This window comes from Siphateles boraxobius, unplaced genomic scaffold (genome assembly GCF_051911475.1).
Source record: "Siphateles boraxobius isolate OS27281-9 unplaced genomic scaffold, OSU_SipBor_1 25, whole genome shotgun sequence".
In the NCBI taxonomy this organism is placed as follows: Eukaryota; Metazoa; Chordata; class Actinopteri; order Cypriniformes; family Leuciscidae; genus Siphateles; species Siphateles boraxobius.
In genome coordinates, this window is record NW_027508866.1 from 11,455,914 (window position 1) to 11,470,176 (window position 14,263).

At 37.5% G+C, this 14,263-nt stretch overlaps 1 protein-coding gene across 1 annotated transcript in view; it reads right to left on the minus strand.

Moving 5' to 3' along the window:
- cxadr (CXADR Ig-like cell adhesion molecule) overlaps window positions 1–14,140 on the minus strand; it is a 72,051-nt gene extending 57,911 nt beyond the window's left edge. The window contains exon 1 of the mRNA XM_077242624.1: window positions 13,933–14,140. Coding sequence (XP_077098739.1) covers window positions 13,933–13,984 — 52 coding nt within the window. The 5' untranslated portion in view covers window positions 13,985–14,140. The remainder of the gene's footprint in view (window positions 1–13,932) is intronic.
- Window positions 14,141–14,263: the final 123 nt, after the last annotated feature.

The following is a 14,263-nucleotide window of genomic DNA, read 5'->3' on the forward strand; positions in this document are numbered from 1 at the left end:
GAGACAAGCTGTTGACACCCATGTTCAAGGTTATACTCGGCAGGTGGGCCTTGCAGATGCTTTTTAGCTTTTGTTTCCTAACATCACATGAAAAACTCACATAATTCACTGTAAACTTCCTTCTTCCCCCTTTACAACATATAAACTCAACTCACATACATGCATGATCACTGTCTAATCATAGCCCCAGAAGCAGAATGTAGAATATTAAGGCTGTAATGAAAGGGTTTGTTTGGGCAAAGATGAGAGATAGATGGTTGATTTATTGGAACTGGGCTAGAGCCCAGAATGTTATTTGTAAAATATTACAAAATAGGTTGCGTATGAGCATCACGGGCTAAATGTAAAGATTGCGACAAGAATCCTCCCCTCATGCTGAGAAAAGGGCACATTAAAAAAAATTGTGCATACTAATGATTGTCTAGGGAAAACATCACTTTTTCCCGCACGCTACGGTAATTTACATATGTAGGAAAAGATTACAATTTGCCTTAACATTAGAGTGGTGTTGACTTGAATGCTAATGCTGAGGCAGGACGTGCGTGTAAGTGTGTGTGTGTGTGTGTGTGTGTGTGTGTGTGTGTGTGTGTGGAGGGGGTTGATGTAAGACAAGAGCATACCAAGTTGTTTTGTTTTTTCAAGTCTGTGCAAATTTGCTTTTTCTCTTACACGCTCGGCAGTGAATAATGTGTAATGTTTCTCAATGAGATAAAAAGCCTAAAATTGGTTTCTACACAGCTGCTTTACTTCTCGCTTCCTTACTTCTGGAGGAACTAAATATCTTTGATATACAACATAGCGACAAAGGTCTTATACACATGATTACATTCCCCCAATCTAGATTATCATCTAATTGTAAAGAGCAGGAACGGACGTATTGCTTCTGTCTGAAATTGAAGTGCAGCTTTAAAACAGTCTCTGAATTTGGCAATGTTTAACTGTTTAAATGTTTGGCTAATGCTGGACCAGGGATAAGGTAGTTTTAAAGGGCTAATCTTAGTATTATGTAGTAAAGGCTGATTTATACTTCTGCTACGTCGTAGGCTGTGTAGCATGCGTAACCTATGGTGTAGCCTGGCGTGCACCTCACCAAAAATGTAACAACGCTATGTTGTGATTGGTCTACTAGAACCCCTCCCTGCATGTGTAAATACACATTAACACCTCCGTGTAGCCTACAGCGCAGAGGCTATGCCATAGGTCCGACACAGAAGTATAAATCAAGCAGTGTTGGGAGTAACGCGTTACAAAAGTAATGCATTACAGTAACATATTACGTTTTGCTGTAACGCAGTAGTGTAAGGCATTACTAATCAATTTTCAGTAATATTTTACTCGGTACATGTTTGGTAAGGCTTGCGTTACAACAGACTTTTAGTTTTAATTGTAAAACAAAACAAAAAAAACACCAAGACCGCAAGACATTAACGAATGAAAGATGCAAGTAGGCTAAATTACCTGTTCGTGGTCAGTCAATAGCCGCGTGTGGTATCCAAGTCTGTAAATAAAGACTAAATGGCAGCGTCTGATATATTTGTATAGTGATTTATTTTGTACAGGAGTGCCGTGAGGAATGATTTCGGCCTCTGTGCTCGCGCTGGCCAGTGGAAAAGCGGCTAATGGTGAAGATGGCATGAAGAAGACTATACATTCCCGAGATGGACGTATGCGCATTAGGCTATTCGTTCTGTGTTTTCTTTCTAAACAGTTAGGCTATGTTTACGTGGTATTTTTCATGTTTTCATCACGCAATCATGTTTTTGATGCGGTGGTGACGCGTTCATGTAAGGGCGGCGGCGCTGCCGATAAAGCACCTAAAAGCTGTCACAAAGAACCGGCAAAAGCAATGATTATGAATATGTCAAATATAGCAAGGAGACATGTTGATTGTTTATTAATAAAGTCAAGATGAAGTTGACGATGCTGACTCGCGATCTTCGCAGTAGGCTAGTGAATGCACCAGAGAGAAATGCACATTTCATTTCATAAGCAGAGAGCAGTTTGTTTTCTTTCGTTTTGAATTGTTCTGTTTACAAGTAGACATTTCAATATAGATATATTTTTTCAGGTCCGTACAATTAATACAAAACGAAATTCACTTTAAAGAAAGGCTTCGTGTCTTCTGTGTAAGGTGTCTGTGAAAGTTTTAAAGCAGTCTTTTAGTGGCGCTTCAGAGCGGTCGCGTGCGTAACGGAGAACTGTCACGTCTGTAACATTGTTTTTTCCTCATAAATGCGAACACGAAAAATAAAATAAAATGAATTTGTTATGTTCTGTGGAGAGCCAACCCTTCTTCATTAGATTTGCGCAGTGTAATTCACAGAATTACAACAACAAAAAAATCGTTGCCTCCTAAAAGTTAAAGATTTTTTTTTGTCACACATGACTGTCTATTTCCCTAATATTAAATATAAAATGCATGTGTAGACTGATATTTTTCTAATGTCTGGACTCCTTTCTGGGAGGAGCCTAAGGATAGACAGACGTTTCAATATTTTGGTATTAATGTATTTTCTCAGAATTTATATAATTATATAAGTTTTGACTGCAAGTCTGCAAATGTCATGACCATAACGCTGGAATTCCCAAATTTTAAATAATTTATCCTCAACTAGTTTTGTGGTGTAGGTCTACATATTTTATAATGTTAAGTTAACTTCAAATAATACTAATAGTAATTTAAAGATGTGGTAGCATTGGATCTGGACGGTATGGATAACGCTGGGAGTTGGAAGGGGTGTGTGGCGATTCTGCAGGTTCGTGGATCTGAGTGTCGCGATTTCGGTTTCATATCGCATATCGTTACAGCCCTAGTCATTTTAGAATGTTAAGTTCTACTTCTGTATAGTTATTTTGATGAAAGTAACTCAAAAGTAATACAGGAGTAATGTAACGCATTACAATTCTGAGACAGTAATATTGTAAGGTAATGAATTACTTTTAAATAACAGTAACAATTAATATATAATGTATTACAGTTTGGAAGTAACTTGCACAACACTGAAATCAAGTGTCAATATTTGATTTTATTCTCCAGCAGATTCTTAACCAGACTGATAACAAACTTTATTTTTCCAGTTAATGTTTGTGTAAGAGAGACGGAAAGAGACAACAGTGCTGGAACATAAAGCTGAGTAGAACACTGCTAAAGTAAATCCCTGTAGACATGATTCCAGCATAGTGAAAACACACACAGATAGGGGTGGGAATCTCTAGGCACCTCACGATTCGATTACGATTCAGAGGCCTGCGATTCGATTCTAAAGCGATTATCGATTATCTGAATCTTTTTGTGTGTGTGTGTGTGTGTGTGTGTGTGTGTGTGTGTGTGTGTGTGTGTGTGTGTGTGTGTGTGTGTGTGTGTGTGTGTGTGTGTGTGTGTGTGTGTGTGTGTGTGTGTGTGTGTGTGAATATAAATACTTTGCTTTAAAAGTACAAAGTAATGACCCATAAAGAATTAACGTACAATATATTTTATCAACATTGCAAAGAACCAACAGGAAAATAAATGTGTGGCTGAACTAGCAGCATACTTGTAGTAAATTAATAATATATAAAAACAACAGGTGTTCTAACGATTCATGCTACCCATCGAGATGTGCTACTTACTGGTTATGCGCATGTGCAGACTCATTTTTCTTCTGCTTACCACGCCCATAAATCTATGCATCCTTGCTGTGGAGACTTGTAGGAAACTTTGACAGGTCAAAGATGAATATTTGATGATAATTTTTACTTTTCACACCGTTTTAAAAATAAAAACAGTACATTATACTGTACTCTTAACTTCGAATTTTATTATAATTTTATTTCATATAATAATATCATTTTTACTTGTTATATCAAATGTGATAATTGCTAGTTCATTTAAAATATCAAAATATGCTCCCCATACACTTACCCTGATTAAAATGAAAAAACGATGTCATAATATTGTGAGATTTACACCATTATGGAAACAATAGAGAATGAATCAACATTATCTATGATCGATTCGCGCATGGGTAGCATTTTTCGACAAGGCAGCGGAAATCATCTGAACACCGATACAGCCCAGAGCCATAGAGAGAAACGGCTCTGGTACAGCCGAGTGTTTTTCCTCCTCTGGGTGGAAACGTGTCATATGGCTTCTCATATTTGTCGTGTTGCCGAAATATTTTAGTTTTATTCTACAAAGCTTACAACTACTGTGGCTCTTGTCCAGCTCCTTTCCCCAAAATATTTCCACACGTCAGCTTTTAACGAGGAGGGTGTTTGGATTTCGCGCTCAGCCATCGCGTCTCTGTTATGTGCACACGCCACAGACAGACGGTCCGGGCACTGCACTTCCACGCTTCAGAGTTCCGTCTTTTGCGTTCCGTCAATATTACGTCATTATAAATAGGCTACATATCTAAAAAAATAAAATTATTTTTTTTAAATCGATTTTTGACTTTGTGAATCGATTCAGAATAGTCCACGTCCGCATCGCGATGCATCTAAGAATCGATTTTTCCCCCACCCCTACACACAGACACACACACACACACTGTGACTGCACGAAGACTTGTGTACACACCTTCACACGGACATACCAATGTCAAGCTGGCACACATGCATGCGGACACACACCCACACAGTCTAAGCAAATATACTCTCACACTGGAGCCTGACCACTCTCTCCCACACAAAACACATAAGCCTATACACCATGCATTAGAAGCCACATACTTTTAGAGAATATGTTCCCTCCTACCAATTTGGATTTAAAAAATACATGTTTTTGGATTAAGAAAAACTGCTGCATGACTGACTACTTTTCATACTACATTTAATAAATGCTGAAATATGCTGATTATCTAAGATAAAATCTGCGAGCTAAGTGCACCACACATAAACACTGTCCTCGGAGGACCGGGAGGATCATGTTAAGCAAACCTAGCAGTCTCTAAACAGGGAAGACACGATCTACTACATTGAGTAATTCTGACAGACGTCATCGGTGTGTTTATGACAGGACACAATGGAGTCGGTTAAGTAATACACATTACTAGTTTCTCAATCATTACTTGGCTTGCTTAGTTTAAACTCCATAGATCACCAGAGAGTGTAATACTTTAAAATTCATGCCATCCCTAAACCTTTGAATGGTAATGTTTTTGAAAGAAGTTTTTAATGTTCACCAAGGTTGAATTTATTTAATAAAGACAAAATAGTCAATTTTCAATTTAAAACAATTTTAAAATAAATTAAAATGTATAAAAGTAATTTATGTCTGTGATGGCAAAACTGAATTTTCAGCAGTCATTACAGTCTCTTAAGCGTCACATGATCCATCAAAAATCCTTCTAATGTGATGATTTGCTGCTCAAGAAACATTTTCTATTATAATCAATGTTTAAAATAGTTGTGCTTATTATTTTTGTGAAAACCAAGATAATTTTTTCTTCTAACAGCATAAAGTCCAAAAGAGCAGCACTGATTTGAATTAGAAACATTGTGTAACATTTCAAATGTCTTTAATTCATACTTTTATTCAGCAAGGATGACAGTAGGCTATTTAAAAAAAATAAAAAAATCTTACTGACCCCAAGCTCTTAAAAAGGACCAAAAGGAAGAGAAATGAACTGATTCTCATAACTAGTTGTGTCAGCAGAGTCCTTATTAAATCAGCTAAAATCCACAACTCATTGTTCCATCTACACTGTTACAGATGGATAAAAATTTATCAGTTCTGTCAACTATGCCTATATGCATAATATTTTTCTATTTTTATACTTAGCTGAATCATTAATTAACAAGATTTACTCATCTTTATTTTCCTTTAAGACACACAAAAGATGAAAAAAGTATTTTTTCCATATATTCAGTTAAAGTCAGTTGATTGACTTTCAGTACATCAATGAAACTGTTTGAAACTTTTTTTCCCACAGTAAAAACAAAAAATCATAGGTTGGAACAACATGAGGGTGAGAAAATGCTAATAGAATTTTTCTATTTGGGTGAACCATCCTTTTAAGTTGGCTTTATATCCTTTGAAGTCCACTTCACAGGGGACTATTAAGGGTCTGGAACATACCCCTGAAACGTTTTTGACTTTCTGTCTGAATCACAAATGGGAGTTTATTAGTCATGTGTCTGCATTAAGACTCATTATGGGATACAAGCATTACTGAGGGGTGAGCCGAGGGACACAATGATGGATGCACTACAGGTCCTCTTATCATTGCAGAAAAAAAACAAGGTGGTGCCTATGAGCTGATGTGTGATGGAGAGACGCAGAAAAAGTGGTTTCATGACCTTGTGTTTATGGAAGGTTTATCAGAACAGTGGGATGGGAGAAGTGTAAATCCTAGCCCAAGTCTGCTTGGCTATGATCTGAGCTTCACAATGATTCACAGATCCCTGGAAAAAAAAGAGAGAAAAACTCCTACCAGGCTTTACATACTTAACCCTCAACCCTGCCAAATCCCTCTGAAATACGATTCCATTCTCTTCCATTTTCCCTTTAGATTCCTTGTTTCAGTCGTCTCTGCGTCTCACATGATATACTTACAATGATCACACTTTCTTCCCTCCATCCTCTTCTAAACTCCCACTCATACACTCATCCATGACTTTAACCTCTGCTCCCATCTCTCCTTTGTTTGAATCGCTTTCCTACCGTTTCTCTCAACTCCCCTCTTTTCCCGGGTTGCCTATTTCAGCATGTGCGAGTGATGATCCATGAACGCATAGTAAGTCTCCAATTGAAACTAGAGTGACCAGGGGAAAAAAAAAAACACCTTACAACCTTGGTTATTTATCATTATCACTAGGTCTAATGGAACGTGATCAGCCCGCTGTAATGGCCCACTTAGAGAGAGAGAGAGAGAGAGAGAGAGAGAGAGGCCCACTGCTTAGAGAGAGAGAGAGAGAGAGAGAGAGAGAGAGAGAGAGAGAGAGGCCCACTGCATCCGAGGGTTGTAACGTAACAGGAGTAAGTGTTGTCTGCGTCTCAAGTACGAGTCTTGCATCCTAAAATATTTATGAGGAAGAGGCCTGAATATTCATATGGGTAGTGTGTCCTCTCTTAGATGGAAGGCATACAGCACACACACACAGGTGCTCAGAGTTTGATTCTACTCTAAAGCTCAGTCCCTTATTCGGGAGGACAGCACCAGGGGGAACGTTGTGTTTAGAGGAGAAAGATACTACAGAGGGAGCAAAACACAGGGCTTTGAGTCACAGGTGAAGTCGATATCAACATTTAGTTTTGAGAGGCTTTGCGGGTTGGATTAGGCAATGCTGCTGCAAAACAGAAAAGATTGTGGCCTGAGGCCATAACTCAGCAGCTCGTCTCTTTAGATTACACAAAGACAAATCTTGGAGCATCTCAAATGAATATCTTTTTGCCTCACAGCATGCCCTCCAGTTGTACCTTCTCAACATCTTTTCCTCTCTGTGGGTGCCTACGTCAACCAGTTTTTGTTTATTCTAAAAGTAAGCTGATTAGAAAGAAATTATATTTCTTAAGAACAGTAACTGCAATGTGATTATAAAAAAGAAGTGCCTCACATTAACCCTTTAAACCTGAAGTGTACCGCCGACATCCATTAAAATGTGATAATTATTTAATTAGATGGTAGGAAATTCAAACCCTGTTTCTAAATTTTAGCTTGTCATTGTATTGAAGTCCTCATTTACTAATAAACCACTGTCATGGAGTGTAACATGAACCATGTTCTGCTGAAACCTGACTGACTCATACTGTAGAAACCACTTCTCTAATTTGAGACCTCAGAGCTCTACTTGTCTGGAAAAATGTGACATTAAGTGATCAAAAAAATACATACACATTTAAGCATTTTAATGCTTTTGAACAAAATAAAAGATAAAAATACAGTAAAAACAGTAAAATATTATTACTTTTTTGAAAACATTTAAATTTGAAATTTAAAACATTGTTTACTATTTTAGTATATTTTCAAGTGTAAAATATTCCTGTGATGGCACAGCTGTTTTTAGAAGCCATTACTTCAGTGTCATTTATATTTTTGTGGAAAGTGTGATTTTTTTCAGGAATAAAAAGGTTAAAAGAACAAACTCTTTTGTAACATTTTAAATGCCTTTACTGTCATTTTTGATAAATGTAATGCACACTTGCTGAATAAAAATATGAATTATTTTCAAAATAAAAAATATCTTACCGACCACAAACTTTTGAACGATAGTGTGCATATGCCATTATAAATGTACAAAACTCAAAAAGAGACTAACCCAAGATTACATTTTTCAATGGGTTCCACCTCCATTAGCTGGATGACTATGTTTGGGGAAAAAGCAATCAGGAAACCACTCTATAATCGTGAACAAAAAGAAGTGATTCTCTACAATCACTTTCCAAGGACCCGTGTTGCTGTGTGCTACAGGTCTCCAAGCAACGGTCTCCAGGCAGGGTCTCCAGAGTTGGAAGGTTTATCAGGTAACTACATCACAGGTCTACTCAAGGTTGATGGGGTTTTCGGAGCAGTACACTGACAGGGTTAAAACAAGACACTACACTCAGTCGTTTATTAATGGGAAGGTCCTGTAGGGCTCTTAATGGCTTTTGAAGACAAGTGTGAATCAAACTTTAGAAAGGAGAAGCAGATAGCATTGAGGACTTGAGTGCATACTACAACATGGGCCGGACATGAATGAATTATCTTGCGCACATACACGACCGCAGGGGCAAAATAAAAGTGCTGACTGACCAGGGATGTCTGACAGCATCTGGCTAATATCTAAGTGAAGGGACAGGCCTGTCAGAGCCTGTGGAAGGTATTTTTGGGGATATATCTTTAATGGACACTAGGGATTATAGGACGGAACAGGGAAGACTACAGGACTGGACAGTGAAGACAGAGTGTTGTCTCAAACCTTAGAAAAGCCTGCAAGCTCTCTTTGATTTTTGTTTTTAATAAAAAAAAATTACTTAGTATTTGAACGGTGTATACGAAATGGTTTAGAGTAGACAGAAGAAATGTTCTGTGTTGACAATTCCTATTAAAACCAGTCTTTAAAAAGAAGCCAATCAGCTTTAGTTACGTCACAGCCACAAACCCTGTTTTGGTACTTGGTATTATGGTAGTTATTAGGGAACATTTGATTGGACAAAAATCTATGTAGCGAGACATCAATTTAGTCATTTTTTTACAGAAGAGAAAGATTGTAATTGTATATCATCTCCTAAAAGTTAATTTTGGTTAAAATGGATTTTTTTTTTTAAATGGATAAATACAAGACTATTGATCGAAATATTTTGCTATACATGTAGAAACATTATAGTTTATGTTTATTGCAAAATATTCATACATATGCAAATACTTAGTTTGAGAGCTTAAGGAGAATGACTCTAGTACATCATTTGCAGTGCTTCATTAAGGCCCATTCACACACCAAGAAAGATAATTATAAATATAACTAAAAGAATAACTATATTAGTGTCCACACCAGTGGACGATATTGTTGATTGGCTCTCAATGTCTTTGGTCATCAGCTGGAAAAAAAATCGTTGTGAAAGTGATTCCAACAAAATAATTTCTCTGTGCCGTTATCTTTATAGTTGTGGTGTGGACTCTGCTATTCTTTCATATTTAGAATGATTTTTAGAACTACGTCATCTTTATTGTTATCGTTATAGTCCTTGGTGTGAACAGGCCTTAAAAGCCCAATTTATAATTCTACGTCGAACGTGTTTGTAGCACGCGTAGCCTACGCCGTACCCTGACGTGCAACTCTCCAAAAATTTAACAAAGCATCAATTCTACACAGACCACAAGCACTGTGATTGGTCTGCTAGAACCCCTCCTTCAGGTTTCACATGTTCCCTCTGCATGTGTAATTCCAAATCAACGCGGACAACGACGCAGAAGTATAAGTGAAAAACGATGCGTAGTCTAGAGCGTAGAGGATACGGCGTAGGTCCGACGCAGAAGTATAAATAAGCATTTAGAGTGAACGGTTCTTTTGGTGCGAATTGCTTGTCGTGATTTTCTGATTGGTAGGGGACCTCTGGTTCTTCGAAACGGATGTAAGAAGCATCATCACCGCATGTGATCACTAGATAACCCTTTGAGGCGGAGGATCGTTCACACCGGTGTGATTAGAATGTTCAACGCATTGGCTGGCGCTGACCGTTGTCATATATCACAACTATTCAGTGTTTTCAACCACATACGGTTTATTTTAGGTTTCAGACATATAAATACACAAAAGTACTAGCAAAACAATGGCACCCATGGTGCGTTATACTGTAGATCAACTAACATCATGATCATCATAAAAGTTTCTTAAATAACAAAACACATTCTCTTACATGCATTTAAGAATACAAATAACAGCCAAGGACCACCCAAGAGAACGTCTGACTGATATGTAACGCAAACCAATCACAGTTTGCTTTGTTCTGCATTATGTTTAGTGTGAAAATGTAAAGTTGATGTCCCTACAATAACAGACCGGCGTACATCTAATAAATTATTCATTCAAGAACATTGTGCAAGTTTACTGCAACAATAGCCGCGAACTTCACATACTTTAGAAAATCCAGCATTCAGTTGATCCTGATGAGCGCTCATTGTCAGCGTTCTTCTTCCACGAGGGGTTTTGTGTCACAGCATTTAAATCTACAATATGTAATTTTTTTGCTTCTAGGGGTCGCTAACCTCTTACAGTAACAAAGGCGTAGATTGATGATGCAGTGAATAAGCGGAATCGTGGAACTTGCAGTCATGCCGATGGATCTAATAATGTTTATGGATGAGTGAAAACATTCATGTTTTTAAACATGAATGTGGTATGAAGCAGGGCGTGATTGCTAACGAGAGACAGATATCAGTGCCACACGCGAGTCCCACGGATATAAAGGAACGAGGACATTTCATTCTACAGAACTACACGCAAGTGCTGAATTACTACTCACACAGGTCAGTTTATTTGACTAATTAAACTTGTGAGGTAATGCAGCGTTGTTTCACTTGGTCTAACGTTACACTATCATACTAAACAGCATTTGAGTGTGCTGAAAGTTATAATGTTATTCTACGTGTTAGTTTGTTGGCTATATGAGACTTGCAGTAAGCTAGATCACCATTAGAATAACATACTGATCATATTCATTTCATCATGTTGAGCTATATATCATTGATTTGTTTTATGTACATTTGCTCACCTGTCTAATAAAGTACATGCAAGAGTGGCGTCTCTACCAAGTCGTGAAGCTCTGTCAAGTCAAAGTTTGCGCATCTGGAAAACGCCACGGAGATGTTGAATCCTCATTTTAGTTCTCCTTTTGTCCCAAAGTCTGCTAGCCATGATCCATAATGTTTGAACAAAACAACAATAGCGTGGCACTAAACATTACTTGTCCACATATGTCGCTATGGTTACTATGGCAGTACAAGCGGAAACCAGGAATAACGCGGATATTACATCATTGACAGGCAACAAGTCACAAGGGACGGGCACTATTTAAAATTGTGAATTTCACTGAATTTACAAATTCTTGGAAACATTTAGGATAATGTTGTAAACAATTGAAAGAAATATATAACACTCTGCAAGTAGTTTTTAGATATTTTGATACAAAATTCTCACATGTTGTACCTTTAAGGTGATGCGTTCTAAAATAACGGTCACCTTGTGCGGTCAAAAGTTCTAAATTATTGCAATTCTTTTGCAGAAATAAGACCACATTTGCCATCTCTGGCAAAATACAACAAAAAATACGACAAAATACTTCTGACTTATTGCATGTCCTATGCAATAAGTCAGAAGTATTTTGTTGTATTTTTTGTTGTATTTTGCCAGAGATGGTAAATGTGGTCTTATTTCTGCAAAAGAATTGCAATAATTTAGAACTTTGCAGTGTTTATGTGGAATATGAGAGATAGAAAACTAAACTAAAATCGCTCAGGGATGGTGAAAATAGAAATGACTGACCAATCCACACTGTTAGACATTACAGTTTTGTACAGTTATGTACTACTATCACCCAGAATAATACTGCTAATTCTCTTTACAGTAAATAACTGATTCTTTACTTACTGTGTGTTGCCAGTAAGTTACTGTTAAAATCCTTTGAAATGTCTAACAGTGCACATAATATTCATGAAAGATCATTGACAGAAGTCTCAGATCTATTTAATTATAACAAATGACATATCCAATATTACACTGGTAAAAAGGCCATGTCTTCACATACCTTATTTTACTTTATGAATAATCAGTATTGTGACAGAATAACAACACAAATGAGAAATAGCCTTGTAGCCAGCACCTAAAACAATATCCCTATCTGCTGAGAAGGACACCGAGCACACAAATGTCAGAATCAAAATTCTGTTGTGACGGTAATGAGTTTGACAAGTTAACACCATGGAGGAATAAATGTCACCCACAAGGCAAGCCTACAAAAACATACCTGAATGTATCCCACAGTAATGGGAAATAGCTCAGATAATCACCACAAGCAAGCTTGCACACATTCCAAATATGCATTAAACAAAAAGCTGTGTGTGCGTCATTGTTAGATTCTAGTTTAGCAGTAACTAACCAGTGGCCCGGAAAGTCATCGCCCTATCCATGCCATTCTTTCTCACTTTATTTTTTCCTTGTGCTGGTCTGTATTCTATGCAACCAGAATCTCTATCTAAAGAACACAGATAACCTTTTACCACAACTCCACAAGCAGTTTCAGATGTTACTCAAAAGAGAAATAAGCAGAGGAGTGGCTAGATTCTGTGTGTTAATGCTTGTGTTACCCTCATTCCCATCCTCGCATGAACCACCAGCTAGTCAGCCAACAACCAGAAGTGGCCAATACTAGTGGACAGCATGAGCAACTCTCAGAAAATCAATGTTAACTGGAGACAATTGTCCACTGCCAAACCTAGTGTGACTGTTTGCATTCTATGCCAAGGGATCAATCAATATCAGGTCTTGTATGTAGACTGGATAATAAGCAACCTCAGTTTCAGACATCTCAAGGAGTCTTCCTGAAAAGGGGGGTACACGTGGAGCTTGCATTGGCAGATGGCAGTCTGAAAGAAGCCCCTCTTGATGGCTTTAAGACGGTTAAGCCTATTGTGTAAACTGCTAACTAACAACAATATTCAAGAAATGTATTCTGGAAAATGTATAATTCCACCTAAGCTTGAAAACATGGAAATGGAAATGACGCAAATATGCTTCAGCAGCAGCATAAGATAAGACTTCATACAGAAAATAGAAATAACGTTAAACCGCTAACATAAATAAACAGCTTTGCGCGGACTGGGATTGTTGGTATCAAGGCGTCGTCAAATCGACGATGAAAATAAAAACAAACTTAACTCTCCAAAGGTACACGTAACTTACAGTAGGCTATAACATGTATTACCCGTTGAGTTAACGTTACTTCAATTCGGGACGTGTAACGTTATGAGCTTTTAGCATGATTATATTTAATGTTACGTTAGGCTATAAATTGTGTTTTCCTAATCTATTGTCCATTTAAAGCGACACGTTAAATTTCATAAATTATTGTAAAATAATTAAAAATGAATTTCATTTATTAATAACAAATGTTCTCTACCAGCAGGGAATATATATAAAGTATGAGTTTCTAAAAAATCACCGTGGTCAGATTAAAAAAAAAACTGCCATTAGACTTTGAGACTAACGTTAACGTTAGTGGCGTTTTTTTTTTTCTTCAACTAAACACGTTTAACTTCGCTTACGCTGGTCAGTATTATTACATTGACCAAATAGGTTTACAGCTGGAACTTATACAGAAACGGTAACAATATAAAACTCCGATATAACATAAAGCTAAAAGGTGTAAGAAAACGAAATAAAGTAACGTTATAAAAAAAACTTTTGAGGGAAGGTAGCGCGCGAGCTAACTAGTCCGCAGCCTTCCGGACAATAATCCAAATTAAAAAAACTTACCTGCGAGAAGAATTCCATAGATTAAACAGAGACAGGTCTTGCTCAGATCCATCCTTCGGCTTTTAAGTCACAATTTAGCAATATGTGTAAGTATAAAAACAACTTTTCTCCCCAACTTGAACTGTTTCGTGTTCACTCTTCTTTCGCCAGTCTCGCGCAGCATCAATAGTCCACTAGCTCAGCTCGCTCGCGCAGGTGGATTGTGGCTGGAATTTGCACACGTGATTTCCGGAGGTATCAGCCGGAGAGTTTTCACGCCCTCTTGTGTACACATGCTTCGAAGGCGACAGAATTTCTCCACACATCGGAACCTATATAGATCTATGATCGG